We start from the raw sequence: 27,105 nt of genomic DNA, 5'->3' as shown, positions 1-27,105 counted from the left end.
TATAATCCAAGTTGAATCTTTTTTAAAAACATTTTGTGAATTTTAAAATCTTAACGCATGAAAAAGAGGCAGTCGGAACTCCCCTCCTTTTTTTGGGAAAATTCAGTTTATTTCCTGCAAAATTTGGGCTAAATTGAGCAAACAGTTGGCCCAAATCTCTGGATCTGCCATTCCTCTGACTGATAGAAAATATGTATTAATGTAATCTGATTACAAGACAATTTTATGTGAGCAAGCTGTACCATAAAACTTACTTTTTCTATCATCCTGTTTTCCTGTGGTTATACCATAATCTAAAATATAACAAATAAGGTTGTTTGATAATATCTATTATAATGGTAGATATTCCATGCATTTTGATAAAATGAAAAATCACAACTCTGCAAAACAATATGTTAAAGTGTCAGTCTTTGTAAGAATCAGGCAGTGGGTGAAAAATGAGGTTTTACACATTTTCATCCAATCAACAACAAAAAAATATAATTACATCATTTATTTTTTTTAATTATACAACAATCTGCTTTCCCCACAATACAAAGATGGTACAGGCAAACCAGTCTAATGATACCTTCCAAAGGAAGACACAGGACAAGTAGTCTTTATATACATGTACAGGTTAATTAATGCACTACAAAGGGACATTTTAATCATAGACTATTAAGACAGGTTATTGCTGAATACAGATGGTTTCTAAAACAGGTTTGATGGTATTTTACATTGGAGTCAAATGAAAACAAAAAAAACAATTTTTTTGGGAAATACCATAATTAGGAATAAAAACCAGAAGAAAAGGAAGAGGATGCACAATGTGTTGACAATCCATTTGCAGTAATTGATACTTTGGTTTGGTTACATCATTTAGTTAAATTATTTAAAAGCTTTTTTGCACTCTTAAGAATCTAATTCCATTCTGCAGCTGAGAGGAATTCATTTGCTGTATAATTATTGAATCACCAACTAGAAGCTGATTTCTGATTTTACAAGGATTCTAAATAAAACTAGAAATATTATGAGCAAGTTTCACAAAAAGGTACAACTCCCTCTTTCAATACAGCAAATTAGAAAGTGTGAACTCTGAAATTAGATTGTCTCCATTTAAAGCCCTCCTACAAACATTTATTCATTACTGAACATCTGCAAATGATGGCTAGTTAACGTCCCATAGAACTTCTTAAAACACAGGGTTTCAAAAGGCTTTAATATGAAAAACCCTTAAGATGAATTAAGATTTCTGTTTAGAGACTAAGAACAATTATATCCCTTCAAGCACAACTTAATGTTATGCCTTTAATATTTCAATAAAATTTCATCAAATCCATCGAGTGGTTTATGGGCTAACAAGAAATTAGGACAGATACAGTATCTGATCCCATACCTGCAACAAAAACTGTGATCGGTCATTGATCACCAATCAGTTCCCGATCAGTCTTTGTTCCATCAAACCAATCCATTAAACCAGTGATTGCATCATGTGACCACAGAGTGGTCAATATATTTCACGATTCCGTTGTTTTATTTGTCAGTTTTACACATATAAACATAATGCAGAAGACTTAAACATCAATTAATACCTTAATTTTACATTTATTTTATTTTTAGCAAATCATTCCTCATTTACATAACAAAACTGCTATCAGATCGGTCACCGATCATAAGATATTGATCCGACAGCGATCAATCAGTCAGTAGTCATCAATCCGTCAAATCATTGTGCGTATTGGTTCAGGGACTGTAAGGTAATTCCTAGACCATGTTTATTTTTCAAATCTTTATTTGGTTAATTCTAAATTAAACATATAAATAAAAAAAGACTGTTTATGTAGAATCATGCATATTCTATTTGAACAATTCAATGCATGAAATAAAAAAAACAAAACTAATCTAAAAGAGTAATCAAGGGAACCAAGGTTATAGCGGTAATCAAAAGAATGTAATCCAGGGACAAAGACCAGACATGGAAAACAGACATACACAACAAAGAACATAAAGTAACTAAAATCATACGTACAAAGTAACAAAAGTAAATGAGCAACTCGGACTCCACTAATACAGGATTCAATCATCCCCTTTTTTTCGGCGTTTAAAGAAGCAAAACTATGAAACAAACAAGAAATACTGTTTAGGACAAGTTATACTTATTTAGTCAGACAGATAGGGCAAATAACATGAAGTCTTAACTAATGTTTAAGTACAAGTCAATATAAAATTCAGGCACTGCCTATAGTACTGGTGATTCATGTTGTAGACATCCAACAGAATTAACATTTTTTTTTGGTCTTCAGACACTATTCTTTTACATAATAATAGTCCAATCTCTATTTAGATCTGTACTTTTGAGAAAAACAATACATTCATCTCTAACTAAAATCAATCAAATCAAAACAAATGAAGAACAATAACTCTTGTAAATTGCCACAGCAGGGGCGGATCTTGGATTTGAGTTAGGGGGGGCGTTAATTGAATTAAATGCCGTGCAAAGCAAGGCAAAAAATATCATGGGGTGAAACTTGTGGTGAAAATATTTTTTCTTACTAATTTAGGGGGGGGGGGGGGGCATATGCCCGGTATGCCAGTCCTTGGATCCGCGCCTGCACAGTACAAGTGAACCAATCCATGTGACTAAAATTGCAATCAGTCATTGACTATCTATCAGTCTCCGATCAGTAATTGATCCGTTTAATTGATCTATCAGAACAGTGATTGCATCATCTGACCACAGAGCGGTCAACATAATTTCATGGATTCCATTGTTTGGTTTGTCAATTTTTACTCATATTTACAAAATGAAATATATTTAATCATCATTTATTTATTTTTATTTTACATTTGTTTTATTTTTAACAAAATACAATATGAGGATTTAACATCTTAAAGGAGTATGTTAAGAAAATATCAAAATCAGCCCCAAAAACTAAAATATTTTTAAAAAATTTGAAAATTGCATAATTTTCTACTTGAATATGTGCCTTTCGTGAAAAACAAAGTTTCATTGCTGTGAATGCATGTTTTGCACTAAAATTGTTGAGATAAATAACGCAAAATTTGAAAATCTAGCCGAATTGTATTAAAATAGCTTATTTCATGAGACAATTTTTATGTAGAAAATTTAGAATGCATTTATCAAACCCTTTGATATTTTTACAAAAATAGCTGTCTGTACCATTACTACTCCTGACAAAAGATTTGGTTGTTCATACCTTGCGCTGTATATTTTTGGATGAAAAAAAACTACCCATAATCCTCACATTTCTGTGAAAATTCTTCGAAAACTCTGTAGATGTAGAGTTTTGTGCCCTCCTTATGACAAAATTATCACGCAACAGCATGTATTTTCTGTATATTAGTATTCAGATAGTATTTTAGCTTTAAAATAGGCAAATAGGCAATTTCAAAAAGTAAGTTGAAACTTTGGCAAAATAGTAGGCCAGAAACTAGTGTTAGTGAATTTACCCTTTAAAGGTAATTTCAAAATTGTTGTATATTAGATTTGTTCCAACAGGAATTCTTAAATTTACATGAATTGATCATCTGTCATTTTACATAACAAAACTGTGATCATATCGGTCACCGGTCATCGGTTATCGATCCATTAGTGATCAATCAGTCAGCAGTCATCTATCCGTCAAATATTTGTGTGGATCGGTTCTGGGACTGTAATTTCATGTACAATCTATATAAAATTTATCTCAAAAGCACAGCAACCTAATGGCAAATTAAGACTGATTATAAGGACTGTAACAGATTCTGAATAAGTGATAAAATCAAATTTGGTGGGTTTTTGGCATGTGTGAATCACCTACTGTCTGAATTGTATAAAAACTGCTACTTAAAATTTCATAGTCAATAGACCATGACTTTGGGGTATATGCATAAAATGGATGGAGATGTGTGATGCAAATGCAACTGCATACCAAATATTATTGATCTAACATAAGTGGTTCATATTAAACTGACCTAATCAGAAAAGGTCTCATTATAATCATATGAAGACACTTGTGTCGGAAAGATAATACCTTGGTCTCACCTTCCTTTACATTCATTACAGGCGAAACATAAGCTTCATAATAATTAAAGCTGAAAATTCCACCTCAAAGAGGACGAAAAATTATGTCTGTTTCAATTAATATACGAAAGGAAGAGGGCAGCATTTAGCACACAATGGGCACCAAATGACAGGCACACCAATATTTATAGTCATAAATACATATATATAAGTCATCTCAATTACATACAACATCCCCAAGCTTAATTACAGTAGGAACACCTTTAAAAGTACAACCAATATATTTAGAATTTTAAAGGGCCATAAATTTGGCACATTTTCTTCAAAGACCGATAAATATTCAAAGCAAATTAAAGTTTATGTCTGCAAAACATAATATAAATGTAGTTGTCTTCTTCTTAAATGCACAATTAGAGACAAATATCATGAGAAAATCAATACACAGAAGTAGATATGTATTCCTTTTCAGCCTACCAATGGAATTTTAATTCTTAAAGCAATATATCAATTATGATGGCTTTTAGAGTTGTTTAAAATGCCGTAAACATGTCTTTAATAGTACAGAGACAAAGGGGATACAGGCTGGGTTATTGGCCCCTTTCTTAATTTTGACCAGAATTTTTTATAGGCTTTAGAAATGCAGCAGGGTAAAAAAATGATCATGATTCTTTAAAATAAAAAGGAAAAGAAATTATGAGACAGCATTCATTTTCACCATTAATGTACAAATCCTGTATTTATGATATAAAGTGCAATCATAAAAAAAACCATGAAGTTGTATGGATTGTCCTGCTAGGCATTTAACCCCACTTAGTAAGGATGCTGATATTGCACAGCAACTGACATCACCAACAATGTATGCCCTATCTAAATACAGTCATATACCAAATTTGAAAACAATCCATCTGTTATGGGTTAAGAAAAATTGGGATGAAATTGGGAAGGAAAGATGGAATGTAGGGTGGATACATGGGCAAGAAGACTCCACTAAACCAACCAGTCATGGAATGTGGGTACATATTATTACATATTATAGTATCTCCCCACCTTCCCTCCCCCACTACAGACTGGAGGTACCATACTGTGAAAGTATTCATGTTCGTGGGGTACCAATTTCCATGGTTTTCTGGGTCGACCAGAACAAAAATGAAATTTTCCTTGATGTGTACTCTGAAAACCTCAAAACCATGAATTCAAGAATCCACAAACTTGTGTTTCTTCCCTAACCTATGAAAACTAGTGGCCATGAATTAAAGTACTTTCACATTAGTAGTTTTAGAAATCAAATTATATAGCCAAAAAATTGACTAAACTGTCTTCATGCTGTTAAATGCAAGTTACTCTAAAGATCAATTGAGTTGCATGCTCTGTCTTTTTTTCAACTTTTTAGAAAGCATTTATTTCTTGCATCCTTCTAATTTTCTACTTACTTGTGAGGAACCTGTACTCCATTCTGAAGCCTCTTGTGTGAGGCTGAGTCCTACTGCCACTTTCAAAGACCACTTTCATCCATGGGATGTTTGACATGTACATCTTAGGAATCTTTTTACCACATGTGTATGCAATATCTTTTTCATCCCCATCTATTTTAATGTATATTCTTATTGAATCTTGGCCATCACAACTGTAAAAAAAAAACATTGTTAGAATAAATAGGAATTTAAGATACATGTACCATAATGATTTTTTTTTCATGATGAAAATATTGAATAATCTCTAGTGAATAAATGGAATCATGAAAAATTTATCAGAACTATATAGAGCATTTGTCATTTGACCAGAATAGATAAAATTCATAAAGCCCTCAAATATTTATGCCAATTATGCAGGACAAGTAGAGCATGGAAACTCTCCCAGACATACATTTAAGTAGGCCAGAACTTCAACAAAGCTGCAAAGCTGATAGTGGGATAAACATTCACTCTGACATAGTTCTTCAGACAGGTATCCAAAAGCAGGTCACAAAATGTCTTGGTGATACAGTCTGTTTGCAATGCAGGTGCTTCCCAAGACCAAGTATCGGATTATGAAAAAATGAAATACTACAATACCAGGTACACAGTTTTTCTTCTAGTGGAAAATAATGCTAGGGGAATTCATAGCATTGCCCTTGCTGTGACCTTAACCATTGAACTTCAAAATCCATATGGTTCCAGATTCATTAATAGAGGTGGAGCTTCGGTAGGGTCCTCGTAATATAATTAGATAACAAGAATGGCTCAAAATCATTCTTTTGGAGGTAGAATATTTTTGAAATAATGAATGCAGATAGGAAGCAATTGTTTGAACTTTTAACACATGCGCAAATCATATTGAGTAAAAGGAAGTCTCCTTATGTTACATTTGGTTGAGACTTCAGCCAAAATAAAATCAAAGTTACTTAAGTGCAAATAGCTCAGTCCCTAACAGGCAATGCATAAAATCATATCATCATTCTAGATGTTTAAAGGAAGTCAGATCCAGTGACCCTGAACTTTAACCTTTGGCATTTGATCTTGGATCATAATAAGAATATGATGGGTCAAAACACTTACAGTATGTTGATTCAAAGCTGTCCTAAAAAAGCTACAGAATAAAAGACAGAAGTGAAATGTTTTCATAAAAACTGTTGCCAGTACTTTCTCATTGAGGGAATACAACAAAATAGCATCTAATTTGAAAAAAAAAACACCAAAAAAAATCTATGTGTAGTCCCTACACAGCCAAAAATAAATCTAACACTAAAACAAATCAAACTTACTCAAATGGATTATCAGGCTTTCCTCCATCATAAAATAGATCAACATCTATGAATTTTATCTGTACCCTCTCCTCCGGTGTTCCTTGGAAAATATAAGTACATTTGGTGGATGAAGGATAGGATTGTGGGTAATGTTGACTTTTTATCTCTCCTTCTTTTGACACTGAACTGTAGATTTCTTGGTTACAGCTATATACTGAAAATAAAATCATATGAAATAATGAAACTGTTTGTAATGATGGAAGAAATCTTTCCTACAGATAAAACCAACACTAATAATATATTTGACCCTGAAAGACAATCCAATACTAAAATTGCTATAGCGAGGTTTCAATTTACTGAATAGCAGGTATACATCTTTTGCAAGGTACTAAGTAAAGGCATTTTTAACAGCTTGTCGCAAAAATGCCAAAATATATTCCTCAAAATATTTTCATCTTGGTTTAAGTACTTATGCAACAATTAGGATCTGCCAAAATTCTTATTTTGTGATTTTTTTGCCTCTTTATTGTAAAATTTAACACTCACCAAATTAAATTGTAACACTCTTTGCAATATTAGTTTTCAAATATGTAAATTTCAAAGTATAATATTGGTTTCATAATTTATCACTTTTAATGATTAATATGCAGTCCTTAGTTAACCACTGGACAGAACTTCACATTAAACCCAATTTTCCTTCAAATTGGTCAAATAATGAAAATCATATTTACCACGCTAGATTGACCTGAACTTCACTAAAAGTTATCATAAGAAAGTTAAAGTCTTGATCTATAATATTATTCCCAAAACCACAATCAATGAAATGAACAAAATACAGACAAATATGTTCACAGAGGCTTTAGACTTTAATACGAACATTTATAAAACAAAATAAAAAAAAGCACTAATTGGAAAAATACACAACATCCACAAGATAATACTGTGAAATCCCCATGTGTTAGTAAAATCCAGTTTATACCAATCACTTAAAGCTATTTTGACCTTATGTATCATGTGTGGACAAATTTCCAGATAGTGAGACAGACAAATGAGACAGACAGACCGACCAAAAGTGGCAAAGTGACAAGGTGTGCTAAAAAGGAAGTAGAAGTGCAACAGATCTGAAACTACATCCTATGATATGGCACCTGATACTGAAATGGTGTACGAAATATCGGGAGGCTGTGATTTATATTTGCTGAGAAATATGTTATGCAAATATTTTCCCCGACTGCTCAACAATCACCTTTCTTCAGGCAGATTTGCATGAATGTAACCTATCCAATAATGGTTTGTGTCTGGACAATGTTTTTTCACAGTAAGAGATTTCAAGGAAAATACATATATTCTCATATTCCATATGGCAGTTTTACTAAAAATGATATAAAACGTGTTTCTCATATAAGTGATAGGAGAATACAATCCAATAAAGAATGGACAATTTCCAACATATTTCACAGTTTCCCCTTTCATGTCCTTTAATGAATGAATAAACTTTTACTCATGCAGACTTGTTGATTTATGCTGACAACATGGGTTATACTTTATGTTTGAGAAAACACATTTCATTTTATGAAATCCAAACATGCTTGTTCATTATTTCCTATATACAGCAATATATTTTCTCAACAGACACACATTTCCTGACCTTATCTCCTAATCAGAAATCACATGAAATCCTTCAGACACCTTCTTATTAAATTACTAGATGTTGCTAAACTAAGGATATAAAGTTTGGAATGGAAAACAAATTTGTAGCCATATAAAAACTATTAAGAAGAGGCATTTTCGTTCAAAACTGCACTTGAGTAATTCAAGATTAAACTAATTACAGTCCCTAACCAATCCATGCAACAGTTTGACGGATCGATGACCGTTGACTGATTGCGGTTTTGTTATGTAAAATGATGAATGAATAGTAAAAAATAAAACAAACGTAAAAAAAAGTATAAATTGATGTTCAAATTTGATGCATAATGTAAATATGTGTGAAATTGACAGAGAGTACACTGGAAACTGCAAAATATACTGACTGCTCTGGGGTCACGTGATGCGATCACCGGTTTGATAGGTCGGTTTGACGGATCGATGACTGATCGGAAACTAATCAGTGATCGATGACCGATCACAATTTTTGTTGCACGGATTGGTTGAGGTACTGTATATTTATGGTATAGTAAAAATTGGCTGCAGTTTTATAGCATCAAATCCAATCAACCAGCAATTGTAAGGTTTAAGATTGAAATGCTATATTGTTTTTATTATGATCATGGTTCTTTGTAATATCCCATTTTATTAACTTCAAGTATTAACTTATTTACAGACACTACAATTTCATAAATTTTTCATTCCATTCATATCCATTCCATTCCACTAGGTTATGATGATATTTTTGTATCTACCTCAAATATTGTCTTCCTAAGACTTTCTTCATGTTATGAAATCAGAAAGATCAGAGTTTTGTAAGGACTTATGAATCTATGAGAACAGAATAAAACAACTCTTGGTACAATGATTTAGCTGATGATTAATGGCAATGCCAATCCATATAGCTATGAATGGACATTCAGAACTTTATGGTGAAAAACAGACAGAGCAATTACCATCAAACTTTCACTCCAGCAATGTCTAATGGTAGCACTTCTATATAAAACTAATTATGGAGTTTATTTCTACATCAGGTTTTGAAGATCAGAAGAACCAAGCTGAATGGATACAAAATTAAATTGTAATAATTTTATTAAGATTAATCTATCAAGATTTTTTTTAAGAAGGAATGGCATTGAACCACAGGATATGTGGCTTAATTAACACCATTTACCTGCATATTGTTATAAGCAATTTTGTCAAAAGAAAATTCTGAGTAAAGCTTCTAAGACCATGGAATTTGTTTCCGCATAAATCTTTCTGTACTTATATCGTCCAAAATAAGTGGCAAATTCAAGCAAGGGTTGGATTTTAGAGGTGCCCCTTTTCTTTATGTAAGAACATATCACAAATTGTGTGCATGAATAGGATCCCAATAATAACCTGAGATAACCACTTTTAAATATTTCTTGACCTGCACCTAAAAATATACTATCACACGTCCAAACCTCAGATAAAATACAAATTAAATATATGCAAAAATTTGTGTTAGATGAAATGGAAAGAGTATCCTTTAATTTTGTTAATACTATATTAGTATCTCAATCTTGAGCAAGTATTGAAGAAGATATACTCTGGGCATAGTTTCACAAAGCACTGGTAAAACTTACATACATGTAAGTCCTTAACTAACCAGTCAGACTTATGTGCACATAAGCCTTACGTAAGCTATGTTAAACCATGCCTAGTTATAAAGATTAATGAAACAAAGCAAAAAAAAACAAAAAAAACCAAAAAAAAACCTTCCTTTTCGGCTTTTGCATAAAGATTTTAAAATAATTTTTGCAAATTGTTGAGTTTTTATTGTGTTTTGTTCCATTCTAAGTTGCAATTTTTTAAAGAGAAAAAAGCAAAAAAAAACTTATTTGTCTAAATTTATGGTATATAAAAATAGAGATTTCAAATACCTGTTGTCTGAGTAGAAATATGCTGTATATATAATCCAAAACTTAGAATCACCAAAACATATGCAGCAATCATCTCTGAAGCTAAGGCAGACTTAATATCTACTGTCAAACTCGCTTTAAAACTTGAAAGACAAGATGCCTCTCCCAGAATGCAACTGTAATTGAATCAGTTTAAATAACAATACTGACACATAGTCGCATGATTTAGAGAATTCTCTTAACGACCAGAGATATTCTTGTAAATTGCGTTTTCAATCTAACAGACTCTATAAGGATGTTTTTTTATTTAGCCAAGAAGATGAAAGATTTGCTATGCTGACAAAGTTCACCGTTGATTTAATTTGTAGCTTTATCAAGATGATGGAAATGGTGGGAGACAAGCAGAAAATCTGAGGAAACGATCAACTGGTTTGATTAAATATTATATCCTATACACAGTATAGATGTCAAGAAAAAGATGAATCTGCAACAGCTTCAAAAACGAATTATAACTTTACTTAATAAAGGGTTCCTAATTAGTTCTTCTCAAATGTGTGCAATTGATCAATTAACTTTCCAAAAAAATATTTCATTAAAGCCAAACTCCTAATTTCATTTTTTTCCTCAGTAAAATGATACATTTCTTTGGCGAGAAAATGCAATCATCAATTAATTGAAGAAAGTTCGAACACAATCCAGGGCAAGTTGAGTGATCTACATGTATTCATAAGTACAGATCTATATAAAAATTAGGTATGTCCTTCTGGTATAGTATATCCTAAGGCATTTTATGGATGATACTATGTTTGACCAATCATATAGAGCTGAATATTTTTTTTAACCATCTCACAGAAACAATAGTCTGCAAGTAGGAAAGTTACTTCCCTTGGACACATTATTCTGAATACAAGCTAACCACTCCAAGTGACCACTCTATTTCCTTCATGCATTATGCTTGTTGGAAAAGCAGTGAGTACTGGTTTTTGGTGGGACTTGACTAGCAAAAGGTGTGACTTATCGAAGGAAAGAACTTACAACCTCCTGCACTGAGCCAAGCTGGTCAAGCTACCATAAGACTACCAAGGTGGACAATAAAAAATATATTAAAAAAAAAAAAAATCAAAAAATTCTTTTTATCTGAGTAAAGAAAACATTTTCTTGTACAATTGTATAGGACAGTAAAGAAACACTTTACCATAATCAAATTGTATAGCAGAAATTTCCCCCACCCATATTTATCTTATACTGTCAGTTGTACCCTCTCTCCTTGCCACACTATCTTAACTTATTGTTTAGTTTTGTATGCTGAATTTAAAAGAAAACCCCAAAAAGTTCCATTTAAATTGATTGCTTTGGTGTATAGACATCTGCCTGATTCTCAAGTGGATGTACCTACCTAACTACAGTACCTGAACCGATCTGTACAACAAAACTTGTGATCGGTCGTTGATCACCGATAAGTTTCCAGTCGGTCATCGATCTGTCAAACCAATCAAATAAACTGGTGATTGCATCAGGTAACCACAGAGCGGTCAATGTATTTTATGGTTTTTCTTGTTTTCTTTGTTAATTTTACACATATTTACATAATGCAATAGATTTAAACATCAATTTATACTTTTATTTTGCATTTCTTTTATTTTGAACAGATATTACGTCATTTTATTTAACAAAACGGCGATCAGATCGGTCACCAATCATCAGTCATCCATCTGTCAAATCGTTACATGTATCGGTTCAAGGACTGTAAACTTGCAACTTGAGTATTGTAAATTACAGGATGAACTTTATAAGATATACATTTTATTTGATATTTTTACTATGATGCATCTAATGACCAAAATTAATAAAGAGCAACTACTGGCTTCCAGAAATAACTTCTGTTAAAGCTTATTGTGTTACAATATGGTGTTATATGATGGGTATAAACCTCCAAACTTTGTATTCCAAAAGCCAAGGTTATCAAATAAACCCAGGGACTGCATTATTAGAAAGTGTTCCCTAACTTTGTTGGCTGAAAGAAAGGTTGGTGTAAAAAATTCCTTCTGCAGTTTGTCTTGGTCGATTTTTTAATTATAATCAATCTCCATTACTTCCCCCAGGGGGGACTTTATTCAAAAGATGATCTTGTATTCCCACTACTAAAATAATGATTGAGACAACGTGCGCAATTATGTAACCATTAAATTTAAGTCATGGTAATCTCTCTGCGAGTGAAACATCATACCTTTTCTAAAACAACACAATTATGAAGTAATGTTCTACCTAAGAAGCAGGCAGAATTAGAACTAAGTTATTTATTCAAAGAGTAATCAAGGGAACCAAGAATTTAGCAAAAATCAAAAGAATGTAACCCATGGACAAAGACCAGACCTGGAAAACAGACATACACAACAAAGAACATAAAGTAACTGAAGTAACAAAAGTAAATGAGCAAATTGGACTCCACTAAAATTTGGAGCATGGACCAGGTGCACCGGTAGAGTAAGCATTCTCTGCTTTTCTAGAAACATAAATGTAAAATATTTTTATTTTCGACATAAAGTAGCATGGGATATTTCATTTCTTTAATGTACAACATTTTTTTATGTAAAGCCATCTAGTAAAAGATAAAAATGTATTATAAAAATGTTTACTTTTTAACCTGTGGAACAGTTAATATGGAAGATACTCGCCCACTGACGCGTAGGGTCTCATGTAAGACATTTTAATGTAAAAGGAAATTTGTGATGTAAAAAATCAATTATTCAGTATTTTTCCCAGAAAATATAGTTTTTAACACCACAAATCTTACAGTTTTAAGTAGGAGATTAATTTTTCATAGATTTTGTGGGAGTCACTCCCTTAATGTGGGAGGGTTAACAGGTAACAAAGAGCTATATCCTTAAAAAAGACAAACGTTCTACATTCTATAGGATTTTAATGCCTGCCACTACAGTCCTTGAACCAATCCGCGTAACGATTTGACAGATCAATGACTGCTGACTGATTGATTGCTGATGGATCAATAACCAATGACCGATCTGATTGCAGTTTTGTTATGTAAAGTGACGGATAATATGTTTCAAGTAAAGAAATGTTAAATAAAAGTATAGAAGTAAAAATTTATAGCATTATATAAATATGTGTAAAATTGAAAAAGAAAACAACGAAAACAATAAAATACAGTGTCTGCTCTGTGGTCATGTGATGTGAGCATCGGTTTAATGGATCAGTTTGATGGATCGGAAACTGATCAGTGATCAATGACCCATCGCAATTTTTGTTGCACAGATCGGTTCAGGTACTGTAGAAGAAAGATACATTAACAACTGTTGATTTCAATACTCTGAAGCTTTCTTAATTAAAAATAAATTGTGATCATTGAAATAAGCTCCTGCATTTTTTTCCTATCAATCTGACAGGGTGTAATTTATGGCTGAAAAAAAAAAAAAAATTTAATCTCTGTTTTGGATTGAGATAAGCACAAATATAATAATCAAGATGAACTTTTATATATATATATGGATTTTTCCATAGATAAAAGATTATTTATAATGCACTATGATGGGGGATAACTCTTACAATTGCAATAGAAATTATATAAATATTTAACTATAAATATCTTTCTTGTCCCAATTTGATTTCAGAAAATGATTTTAACCTTTCAATAGAACTTTAAGAGGAATAAATTAGAAGCTCCAAATCTCCATATCTGGGATATTTATTCACTGAATCACTTTAATGGGATTTGCCTGGTTCTTGGAAACAACACTTCTTAATTGAATTCTGTAAACATATTATGAACAAAAATCCAATCCATCACTTAACACCAACCAAATTACATTGATAGAAATGATAGAATTAAATGACATCATTGGATAAACACTGGAAATTCCAGGAGAGAGGAAAGGCATGGAGATCAACAGGTAAAATGCTACTTTGACTCTAATGAGCATAAATAAATACTCATTCATAAATAAATAGGGTAGGAACAATTCAAGAAATACAGTCCTTAAGACATTTGGGATTGTCCTATACACTTTACCTTAATTTGCACAGTTAATGCTCCGCAAACTCAGGATAAATTCATGATTCTATCAACCAGAAAAATCAAGGCTTATCTATGGTGCCTCAACATTTCATTTTAAGTCCAATTTGATCACAGCTGAAAATTGCACCAACTGCCCTATAAAAATCTTAGTTTTTAGAAATTGTCAGTTCTATGCTTATTGAAATTAACACTATTTTAACGTCTAATTTTCAGTTCTATGTCAAAGTTCAAACTGATTTTCAAGAAATATAAAAATGAATGGTGTGTCATAATTGTAAAAAAAATTAGTTTCTTTTCTAATTCAACTCTACAGTCACATGCAAATGTATTGAATAGAATAGCCCGATAAACATTTGATACTCATAGCATAAAACACCTGATAAACAAGTGCTTTTTCTCTTCAAAAGTGGAAGACTCAGAAAAGTTTTCTAATAAATCCACTAAATTATGAACAGATCAAAGAGTTATTTCCCTTTATTTAATTTTTTTTCTAGAGCTTTCTATTTTATCTATTTAGTTTTTAACATTTAATTAAATTACAAACCAACAATCTAAGAAATTTAAACATGAGTTTATGACCTCTAATGGATGAAAATTTGTCAATTATAATCATGATTTTTTAAAAGTTTCTTTCACTAACTGCCCACTACAATAATAATCAGATAAATAATATAATGCTAACCATATATGATCGAAGACAATATCATATTTCATCACATAACTTAATTTCATTTTAGTGTAAAAAAACATAAAAAACCACAATTTTAAATTATGAGAAGGTCTGGATCTATGTCAAACAAAAATTTGATTAATTTTTTCACTTTTCTACCATAAATTTGTAATTTATTATCCTTTCATATTAGAAGTAAAAAAATTCTTAGACAGATAAATTGTGCTCATGACTTTAGTTGGTCAATACAACAATTTTTCAAGAAAATAAAAACTGATGCAAAGGTTTGTACAATTGGATTTATAAGATATATAGAAGTCAGAGATCTAACAGTAATTGAAAAAAGCAATTTGTACAGTTTTTGTCTCTGAACTTCAGAATCCATACAGTTTATTTATCTGCAGCATGAATCTAGGGTTCAGCAATTTTCTTAAGGAGGTAGACCTAGGGTAAGGGACATAACTCTCAAAATTGGTGATATGTTTGTATCATATTCAATTTCACCAAAGTTGAGTACATGCACACACTCAGCTGGCTCAAGTCTTTCTCAAGTTTGTAGATCATGAAACATGGAAGGCAAGCACAAGTTACTGTTGACTGGACTTGTTGAGAACGAGCTAAGTTCAAGTTGAGGCTGGGTAATAACAGTTGATTACCTAATCAAAGCAGTGTGTAAGGGTGGATTCACAAATATGCATATTTAGTGGGGGGGGGGGGGGGTGAGTGTGTTCCATTTGGTTTCTACAAAAAGGGGTCAGAGGTTCAAAGGTACTATTTGCTCATGTTTACCAACACTTTGCATGTAATCAACTTATATTTCTAATAAAAAGTTGGGGGGGGGGGCTTCGACACCTGGAACCTCCCAACTTCCCTTGTAATTGCCACTTACGTGTTTCATCATAACAACCTAGGTTCACAGGTTAATACCAAATGATATTAAAAATTGGTCAGTTTGTAATGAAGCATAAAAACTTTTGTTTGCATGCATAAAATTACATTTCAGAAAGTCTCAGAAACTTTTTCAAAAAGAAATAACTGAACTAGCCAAGCAAAATAAAACTAAAAGCTACCATGTGGTACACTAAATCCAAAGGATGTTGGTTCTTATCAGTATCATTTCTTTATAGGAACCTTGTGACCAATAAATGTCACACCAGTTATAATTTCAGCAGGGGATGTATTCCACCTGCTTGAGTTATGTAAGCCAGCACTCCACAGTTTAGTTTAGTTTCGCACTTTTGGCTAGGGATGAAAAATGACATGAATGGAAACCGGTAGTTGCTATAGTGATTAAAAATGAAGAATCTATTGTTGATAAAACATTTTCTGAAAAAAGGGGACTTTTAAAAGTATTTTGCAATGTTTTATATATATTCAATGTTGAAGGGGCTTTTTTTCAATGACAATTTGACTTCATTGTGAAAGTGAAAGTAAGTCAATTTTTCACCATGCTAAATTTAATAAGTGGATTACAAAGTGAAATAGCTCAAAATCTAACCGGCGATGCCCATATGAGGAAGGGGTTTTTGAAGGGAAAAGTTTGAACAGTTTCAGGGATTGAAATAAAAATTTCAGATATTTTGCGGGAAATTTGATATTTTTAAACCTGATTTTATGAACTTTTTTGCAAATTTTCGCATATTTTTGCATGGTTTCTATGGTAACCCTATATGCTGTGGGTAATTTTTTTCCAGAAAATTTTTACTGCATCCTGAAGGCCTTGGCTTGAGCTATTTCTAGATATATAGATTTACAGATGCTTGACAATTTTTTAAAGTGATAAATGTTACAAAGCATCAGATTACAAGACCAAAATCAGGCAGTTCTACAATACTGTGGAGTGCTGGCTTAAAGGGAACTGCCTATAACCCTACACATTTAAAAAATTGCTTTACACCTTAGAAACTAGTGTTTTTATGCTATGCTTTGATACAAGGGTTAAAACAATGTAACTTATGGTATGGACCTATGTTGTTGTTAGCTAATAAGTCCCTAGCAACCAAGTATGCAGATTTTTTGCAAAGTTAACAGAACAATCATTGAACTAATTCATGTGTGAATATGGCTCTTGCCATCACAAAGAATGAAATATATTTTTAAAAGCTAAATATTTGTGCAGGTTACATGTAAAATAGTTAACCGGGCAAAATTTAAGTGCACAATAAGCAAAGGTTTAATAACCTTAGACCTGGAGTGGGCGTTTTAGTATTTGGTTTTCAGTTCATTCAGATTTCTGTGATTTTTCATGTGATGAGCTTCAAATGCACTATTTTGGCATAAAACCTGTGTTAAAAGCTTACAAAACCCCAAATTTAGGGTTTATAAGTACATATGGGTTGTGATTTTGTATGTTTTAAGTGGAAATTTTCATCTAAAAGATGATTATAGCAAATACAGTGAAATGCATATCTGTACTTAGGTATAAGGAAAGTTCTCCACTAATGAAGAGGAGATAGCCTAGTATGAGAATGCCTCTAAAATTGTTATCAATTGTCCAATTATGCTAAATTTGGTATCATTTTACTCGTAAGAAGGTAAGCTTTCAAGAAATAACTAGAAAATTACAATATTTAATATTGCATTTTGCTTAAGCCAGCACTCCACAGTTTAGTTTAGTTTCGCACTTTTGGCTAGGGATGAAAAATGACATGAATGGAAACCGGTAGTTGCTATAGTGATTAAAAATGAAGAATCTATTGTTGATAAAACATTTTCTGAAAAAAGGGGACTTTTAAAAGTATTTTGCAATGTTTTATATATATTCAATGTTGAAGGGGCTTTTTTTCAATGACAATTTGACTTCATTGTGAAAGTGAAAGTAAGTCAATTTTTCACCATGCTAAATTTAATAAGTGGATTACAAAGTGAAATAGCTCAAAATCTAACCGGCGATGCCCATATGAGGAAGGGGTTTTTGAAGGGAAAAGTTTGAACAGTTTCAGGGATTGAAATAAAAATTTCAGATATTTTGTGGGAAATTTGATATTTTTAAACCTGATTTTATGAACTTTTTTGCAAATTTTCGCATATTTTTGCATGGTTTCTATGGTAACCCTATATGCTGTGGGTAATTTTTTTCCAGAAAATTTTTACTGCATCCTGAAGGCCTTGGCTTGAGCTATTTCTAGATATATAGATTTACAGATGCTTGACAATTTTTTAAAGTGATAAATGTTACAAAGCATCAGATTACAAGACCAAAATCATGCAGTTCTACAATACTGTGGAGTGCTGGCTAATGTATTGAATTATGTAACGTCTCACCTAAACCTAACAGTTTTGGAGGTATATGTGAAAAAGTGCTGTCTGACCCCTATTTTTAGTAATTGCATGGGGCCATGAATTTTATGGATAAAAAATTGAATTATAAACTTCGTGCAGAATACCAGAAGGAAGAACCATGCATACAAACTTTCAATAAATTTTGTTCAGTAGTTTCAGAGGAGAAGATGTTTGAATAAAATGTTAAGTTAATTTCAACAATGACTACAGATGCCAAGTGATGGCAATTGCTAACACAGCCAATGGCCAGGTGAGTTAAAAAATTTAGCTTTGCTTTGCTACATATGTTGAAACACTTCACAAACTGCTGGTGAGATTCTTTGTACAAACTAATAAAGTAAGTGATTATAATACGATCTTACTCAAATACAACTTCAATCATAACTACTTGTGTTACACAGGCTGAATATATCCCTTAGCTTTTGTGTGGTTTTCATTACTAAAAATAAGTATTTTTATACGACTTTTTTAGCATTTACCAGTAAATTTGTTCTCAGCATGTATAATTTATATTAAAGTATTGTAATGGGACCAAACAAACAGTGTATGTCCCTTAAAGTGCATTCTTGAACTCTTATGTCTCATACATGCACATGTATAAAAAAATGTAATAGAAAAGAGGGGATTCAGACACTTTGAAAAGGAGGGGTGCCAGAAGTTCCTCAGTAAAAAAGTGGGGTGCTAGGACAAATGATTTACCATTTTTTGTCAATTTTGCACATGGAAATGATAAATTTTCTAATAAAATGGAGGGGTGCCAACCCCCTGCATACTTGGACCAACCACTGGTATATTGAAAATATAAATTCAACAGTATTAAAAAATGCATGACTGCATGCTAAAGTGTAAAATAATGACACCTAGTATATGTCACAAAAAGAAATTATAATTGACTTAATTGACATCTTAACTGGTCATAAAGTTCATAAAAATAGGGCATTAATATAACATTAAGTGATAAATTTGTACCCCAAAATATAATGGTGGAAAAAGGGGGGATTGCAAAACTTAAATGTTCAAAATTACCTAACTCGATAACTACATTTTGGATTTTGCTGAAAATTGTACTTAAAGTAAACAAGTCCATCATCTGATTACTAGGGAGATTCTTAGAATTTATTAGATGACATCATTTAAAAATCCGAAATGCTGAATATTAGAAGAAAAATGAATAATTCACTACATAAATATCAAAAGCCTCATCAACTTATCTAATTTACATACATGAAAATTTTTCAATGTGTTCTCAGTAATCATCCAATTCCCCAATCAATTCCACAACATCAGATTTTATGAAGGGAAATTTGACTTTATCTCCACTATCAATAGGCACATAATGCATTCATAAACAATTGGTTTGGTAGAAACAATTATAGTAAGACATCAGATTCAATTATTTTCAACATTCTGTATGTGTTATTCAGCATTAATTGATCCTTCCAAAACTCTGAACAATTAAAGTAGGGCAATATTTCCAAAAAAAAAAAGAGGTCTTCAAACTCAATCGAAAAAGAATATTTAAAAGAGCATAGATCCCATTGCCCATCACGTTTAACTCTATAACTGAGAACGGAAAGTATAACTCAATCTTTCATGGAGTGAATTAAATGTCTACATTTCTTTTATCAAAAAACTAAAACAAGTTTCATTAAGATTTAAGTATATGCCTACTGCTTCTAGTTCTCATGATAAATGACATCCATGAAGAATGTTGTATAGACATTAATATAATTAAGCCTCTCACAACTTGTATCAAAAAATGAAGTTGCAGGTCACAGTTGCCATGATAGGGATACCTCCACTCAGTACGGGATATTGATATTAGATAGCAGCTAAAACCACTTACAATGCATGCCTTTTCTATATTAAGTCACACACCAAATTTGTAATCAATCCATTCATTTGGAGTCAAGATTTTTGTGATGACAATTTTCTGTATCAGTAAGTTTATATTCGACAGCATTGAAACTGCTTTTAAACATATACCAAATCTATATGAAGCTACATACCAAATCTGAAATCAATCCATCCATATGGAACCAAGATTATAAAATTACATGACATTTGGAGAGACAGATGGAATGATGAATGGACAAAGTGATTCCTATAATACTTACCATCCACTTGTTGAGTGGGGTTATAATGAAAAAAAAAAAAATAGAAAAAAGCATTTCAATTGCTTAATAAATAAGAACTGCACATCAGAAAAAGGGAAATTTTTGTGCCTTCATTTCTTTCACTATTATCCCCTTCTGTCTACCTTCACACTGCTTTAAAATAACAATCTCTCTACAAAGCTTTTTACATAATCTTCTTTTTGATGAAAATATTTGCAGCAGAAAACAGCTAGGGTCCAGCTTAGATTTCCCAGCTACAGTTAAAAAGTAAGTTAAGCCTGTAAAATGAGAATTTGATCAACAACTGTTTACTCCCAGTTTTTCAAGGTTAAACTAGATCTTATTGCAATACTCAAGAGTACAACTTGTCATTAAAGTAAAACAAGTTGAGATAAAAATTAAAAAATGATTGGATACAAAAGGTCACGATAAATGTAAAGTGGGGGACTGGACAGGACAGATTCTTGACATGTCATTACAACAGACAATTTACCCACTATTCCTGAGGGGGTTTCTGCTGTCTGGTTTTATAATGCCAATTCGTGTTTTAACAGACTAAATTTTGCAATATAATTTAGGTCATGGCTTCTTGCTTTTTTTTCAGGAATAAGCAATGACAGTCTCTTTCTATTACTATAAATAGATTATCTACTAGACTCTAGGTCTTTCTAATAGTACAATTGGTTTATCATGATAAAGTGTTGAATTAAGAAGCATAAAAAAGATGAAATTGGTTCATTAACATATTCTTAATTATTGCACTTGTATAAAAAAAAAGAAGATGTCAAGGTAAAAATAAATGATCCAGTTTCAAACCATGGGAATGAAAATAACACTCTAATTGCTGCAGTGGCATTAATTTATTTTAGCTAAAGATACTTACAGCTTGTTTTCAAACATGTTACTGGTTTCACCCTGTTAACTTCAGAGAAAACAATGATAATTTTGAAGTTCAAAGGGCAATAACTCTGCAAAAAATAAGAGTAACATCCAAATTCAAATTTAATCGAGATGTTTTAAATTTAAAGCACACCTTTCTTGCATGGGCTTGATTCAAATATGAACATAAATGAATGCAGGAAAAGTTAAAGATTACAAAGCAAGGTTATAGCAAGTTTTTAATGATCAAAAAACTAAAACACTGCCAAAAATTACATAATCACACAAAAACTTAAACTTGGTTTAGAGGCTATAAAATATCTGATCAATATAAAACTGTGCAGATTGGTTTAGGGACTGTACATTAATCCATGATCAGAGAGAAAAACAGAAGTAATATGACACATTGAAAGCACAGCTAGCTATAGCTAGATTCATCATTGTCAGCTCATCAGGAAAAAAATTCTGACTTCACCAAGCAGGATGATCAGAAGATTTGGATAATACTACCTTAAAGTGTTCATCAGTCACTAATTTAAGAAGAAAATTACACTGACTATGGGGAATCAGCACTTTAGTGTAACTAGAACATGCAATTTACTATGCTCAAAGAGGTCTGAATTTAGACAATGAAGCTAATTTAAAATTATTGTCCTATAATCATGGGAAGAATGGCTGGTTCTGGAATTTTTTTACTGCTTGAATGTCTGCCATGTTATTTCTGAAGGTAATGGAATTGTAATTACATGAATGACGTCAACCACGAAACCACAGACATTTAGTGCTCCATACCATGAAAACTGCAAAATTATCTTATGACTTCACAATTATGAGGCATATGCCTCCTTTACCCGGAATGCTGAAATTGTCATGTGAAAATACCGGTAGTTTACTTGATAAAACATGAATGTACATTACATTTAAAAAGCTAAAATGTAATATACAAGGATAAATATGAGAATCAACTAATTTAAGTATATTTTGTGACAACCCATACATTCTAGTCTTGTTCAGTACTCAAAATTGTACATAAAGCTTGTAAAAGAATAAATATGGACAAAATAGAAAATAAATACATGCAATGAACACAATTTTCCGGCTAGAATTTTTACACTACTACCAGTCAAAAAATACTCCACTAAATGTAGGAGATCAAAGATTAAGTGAACACAGTAAGATTTGTTTTTAAGGACAAAACAAGTGTATTTTGAACAGTTTCTTTGATTATCTTGAGATATGATAAATCAATCCTTGCCTGGTTTTTAAACAGACCCATACTTAAGACCATTCACTATTAAGGACCCCAAGGGTAAGGTCAAGAAATAAAATATGTTTCCATTATTGTTTAAGTCCAAAGAACCATATTAAAATTAGTACCCAAAACACAATCAATAAGTATTTATGATATTAGGCCATTCTAATTCATATGTTTGATTTGATTAAAAGATCTTATATGTGAGGGGGTAATTATTATTTATTTTTTGGAATTACATTGTTGAGCTCCCTCTTATATCACACAGAAGTTGATAATGAACTTGAAAAATGGAAATCTATAGAAAAAAAAAGATACATTTGAAATATATGACTCAATACTAAATCTCACTAAAACTAGAAATTCTGTGAGCATGCTTACAAAGAGAATACCTCCCACTTCAAATGATGTTTTAAATATATTAATTGTCAGATCAATTATCTCCCTTTGGTATGCAATGAAGTCTGTTCAAAGGTTAAGGAATAGGTGCACTTACAAATTATGCGGACAGACAGATAAATTCCTATATACATGTACCATCAATCTTTACTTGCAGGGGGTATATTAAATAAGTCAGCTATAACAAATGATGTCAGTCTTTGTAAGAACCAGGCAACTGGTTAAAAAAAAAATACAACTCTGACAGAGTAACATGATAATTAGTGTTTGATCAATCAGAATCAAGCAATAAGGAAGAGATTTTTTTTACTTCTAATGAAAAACATTGGAAAAGATGAAAATGGAAAAGGATTGGAATTAAGATTTAAAAAAAAACCAAAAAAAAAAACTGTTACAATCCGTCCATGTTTCTATGATTTGATATTTACATGCATGATGTGTCATGTGACTATAAAGATAAGTGTATATTTTTCTCCAATGTAAGCTAGCAAGTGTATTAGAGAATTTTAACTTGAATTGTCCTTATATGTGTACACTTGTTGCCATGATAACTTGTATTTGTGGTTTTAGGATGACTGCTTTGTTGACATGTTAATTCCTATGTGTACTGCTATACCATTAAGATATTTGAAGAAATGGAATCATGGCATGCTATTTATGATTGGGGAATGTTCAGAATATGAAAAAAATCACAATATCCATTTAAATCAGAGAACCCAAGAGAACTGATATTACTTACAATGAACTAATATAGACCCTTAGATATCAGAATCATGAAAGTTTCACTTACTTTAAATCACACTTAAATCTGTGTATGAGACTCTTCTAGAGACTTGTAGAAAGTATTAGTCTTTGTAGATGTGTCTGAGAAAATATTTCTTTCTTAAGTAAATTATTGGGTTAACAGTTAAGTTTGGGACCAAAAACAGATAAAGGCTGAATTTTAAATTTTACATTAAATAAAAAATTACAATAAGTTTAAAAAAAAAAGTTGTCAAAAAATATTTTTTGTATTTTTGTCTATTATAAAACTAAGCATAACTATGAATATTTTAAATAACTTATCTACTAATTAAATACCTGTTTATTAATGAAAGATAGCTAAAAATAAAGTCATTAATCTTGTGGGAGAAAAACAAAGCAATTAAAGTTCTTTATAAAAAAAAAAATATATATATATAAAATATGAACAAAAAAGATACAAAAACCAAAAAAAAAAAAAACAAATATCTTTCCACAATATGAAATATAACAAGTATGAAGTTGGAAATGCTCTCAAGAAACTATACTCCTATTTGCATAAAAGGATTAGGTTAATCGTCATACATCATCAGGCCTGTACTCAATTAGACAATTGACAAGGAGAATTAAAACTTTTCATCATTCCACAGGTAATGCTTACCCTTCCAAAGCACCTGAGTATCTGTAAATTTGGTGTGTATTGTTCTGATTATCTCAGTGTTCTAACTTTTGTATTTATGTTGTTTGACATTGTCAGTTTATGGGTTCTCCAACATGTTTTGGATAAATAATTTGTTATCCACTCCTTGATACCCTCACTGTCACTTTGTTATTTTGCTTCTTTTAATCAGATCTTAATATTATATAAATCATAACATCTAGAGAACCAATACTTAGTACAAAGATATAATTCATAGCCTTACAACTGAATCAGGAAAAATTGAAGAAAAATTGCTGAAATTATCTGTAAAGAAGTAAAATCATTAGTTTTTCATTTCCTCATTCGTCAACCCTGGATTTGACTTTTTAACCCTTACCCTACCGGTGCACCTAGTCCATGCTAGTAGAGTCCGAGTTGCTCATTTACTTTTGTTACTTTGTATGTATGATTTTAGCTACTTTATGTTCCTTGTTGCGTTTGTCTGTTTTTCATGTCTGGTCTTTGTCCCTGGATTACATTCTTCTGATTTCCTCTAGAATCTTGATTTCCTTGATTATTTCTTCCCTAAAACAGTAGGTAAAGTAGGTCCTGCTTACTTTGTACCATCTTTACTCCAATATACAACTCAAGATTTCCTTGAACAGTAAGCATAATGATGGCCCCGCTTACTTTGTACCGTGTGCACTCCAATATATAACTCTAGATGGCTACAGAACCTTCAATTAAGCACTGATATGAGCCATAAATCCCTACAATTCCTAATTAAGCGGCTTTTCACAAAATGACTTACACCATAATAGTGCAAGCTGCCATGAGATTCTAATTGGAGGCAGTATTATTAGATTAACTTTTGTTTAAAAAAAGAGACGTGGGCTGTTTATATATGTACTTGAAAGACCTAGGATGTGTTACTATAAATTCCGTCCAACAGGAATGCCTTTACTTAAGATACAGTGAATCCTGTCAACTTGTCAAACTAGGCATTTGTTGATGTGACTGACACTAAAATGTGTTTAACAGGAATGCCTTTAATGAAGATACAATGAATCCAGTCTTAATTAACTGAACCATATTTAATGTAATGCCTTGGTATCCTGCCATGACCAGTCATCTGTTGATGTCGATGTTTGCTGAGCAAACAACCCTTTTACTAACTAAAACACAACTTTTGTTCAAAAGGGAGTTCAGTTAGGACAGGTTACACAGTATGTAATTAAGTAGTACTCCACATAAGTAAGAGTAATCAAGGGAATCAAGATTATATTGGTAATCAAAAGAATGTAATCCAGGAACAAAGACCAGACATGGAAAACAGACATACATAACAAAGAACATACAGTAACTAAAATCATACATACAAAGTGACAAAAGCAAATGAACATCTCGGACTCCACTAAAAACTGGGAGCATGGATCAGGTGCACCGGTAGGGTAAAAGTCCTCTGTTTTTCTAGAAACACCCGCACAGTTGCTCACAAGAAGTAAAATGCAAAATGTGATTCATGGTTGGAATCGCTACATATTCTTATTTTTGATCTTTTTGTTTAAACAGAAAGTAACATGTGGTTTTTCATATAAACCCTGTTCATAAAAGATATAAGTAATATAGAAATGTACTGTAGAATTTGAACTAAAGGGAGATAACTCTGTAAATGACACTAAAAAACAGTAGAAACCATTGGATTTTCAATGCGAATATCTCCTAAGAGCAGACAGATTTGAATGAATGATTATACATTTCATCATATAGGCCTATAACACAACTTAATAACAAAAATAAGAATATGTAGTCTTTTTTTAGGTATATCACATTTTACAGAATTTGCATGATTCTTACAAAGAAATTTTTAATTGAAACTATCAATAAAACATTACAACACAATAAAAAGACACTTAATAAAAATTAATGTAGTAAAAATAATTTACAGCTAGTAACATAGTTAACTTCAGGCAATATAGTCAACTCATGATTGATTGATTGATTGATTGATTGATTGATTGATTGTTGCGGTTTAATGTCCGAGCAGCAATATTTCAGCTATATTCAGGCGATGAACATGAAATGGATAATAAAATGAACATGAAATGATAACTCAGGATTGAATGACCAAACCTATTGATAATTGTCTTAGGTATTACGAGGAAGATTTAAACTTCAAATCAGACACAGATTTAAAAATTCCAATGGAATCTAGATGAAAGTTTAAATCGTTGATTTAAACACCTTTAGCAGTTCATTAGGACCTGATCATTGTGTAAAGGGAAGACCAAATCCATTCCGCGAATATGACCATGGTACGCACTGTAGAAGACCTTGAGTATTGTAAATATCATTTGCAAGTGGTTTGCAGGACACAATGGTTTCAAAAGTTCAAACAATTAAATCTTGGCATGATTGAGAGATAATACTTCAAATATTTTTATTTTGCCATGACTTAATACTGTCCAGAGCTGCTACCCAGATATGCAAGGAAGTCAGTTAAAACATTATTACATAATGTCACAATGAAATATGCAAGTACAATATACTTAGTGTGATATGAGTAAGTATGATAACACAGGGTGGTACATGAAAATTAAATATTACGTCAGAATTGGTGCAATATCAAGCATCCTAAAATCTCTTGGCAATGTTTAAGGCTAGAAGGGCTTTTTATTGCAGATAATGTGTAATTTTGAAACATTTTACAACCTAAATTGGGATGAATAAAGCAACTTTAATCATATTCGAAGAGTTTCAGAAAGTGCAAAATTCAATTATGACAAGAAAATCAATCAACTAAATTTCACAGGGAAGTTTATCCATTGAAGAAA

General features: G+C 31.7%; 1 protein-coding gene across 8 annotated transcripts in view; it reads right to left on the bottom strand.

Annotated features, from left to right (window-relative positions):
• Positions 1–27,105, bottom strand: part of LOC148613927 (suppressor of lurcher protein 1-like) — a 189,477-nt gene that overhangs the window by 14,676 nt on the left and 147,696 nt on the right. For all 8 annotated transcript variants that reach the window (XM_088587632.1, XM_088587637.1, XM_088587636.1 and 5 more), the window contains 3 exons: positions 6,744–6,939; positions 5,434–5,627; positions 255–293 (listed from right to left, as the gene is read on the bottom strand). In XM_088587632.1, the coding sequence (XP_088443758.1) occupies positions 255–293; positions 5,434–5,627; positions 6,744–6,939 (429 nt within the window). The remainder of the gene's footprint in view (positions 1–254; positions 294–5,433; positions 5,628–6,743; positions 6,940–27,105) is intronic.

The sequence above is a fragment of the Perna viridis genome, chromosome 6 (assembly GCF_037379345.1).
Source record: "Perna viridis isolate PV_CMFRI_1.1 ecotype Kerala chromosome 6, ASM3737934v1, whole genome shotgun sequence".
In the NCBI taxonomy this organism is placed as follows: domain Eukaryota; kingdom Metazoa; phylum Mollusca; class Bivalvia; order Mytilida; family Mytilidae; genus Perna; species Perna viridis.
This window is presented reverse-complemented; position numbering and strand designations above follow the sequence as displayed.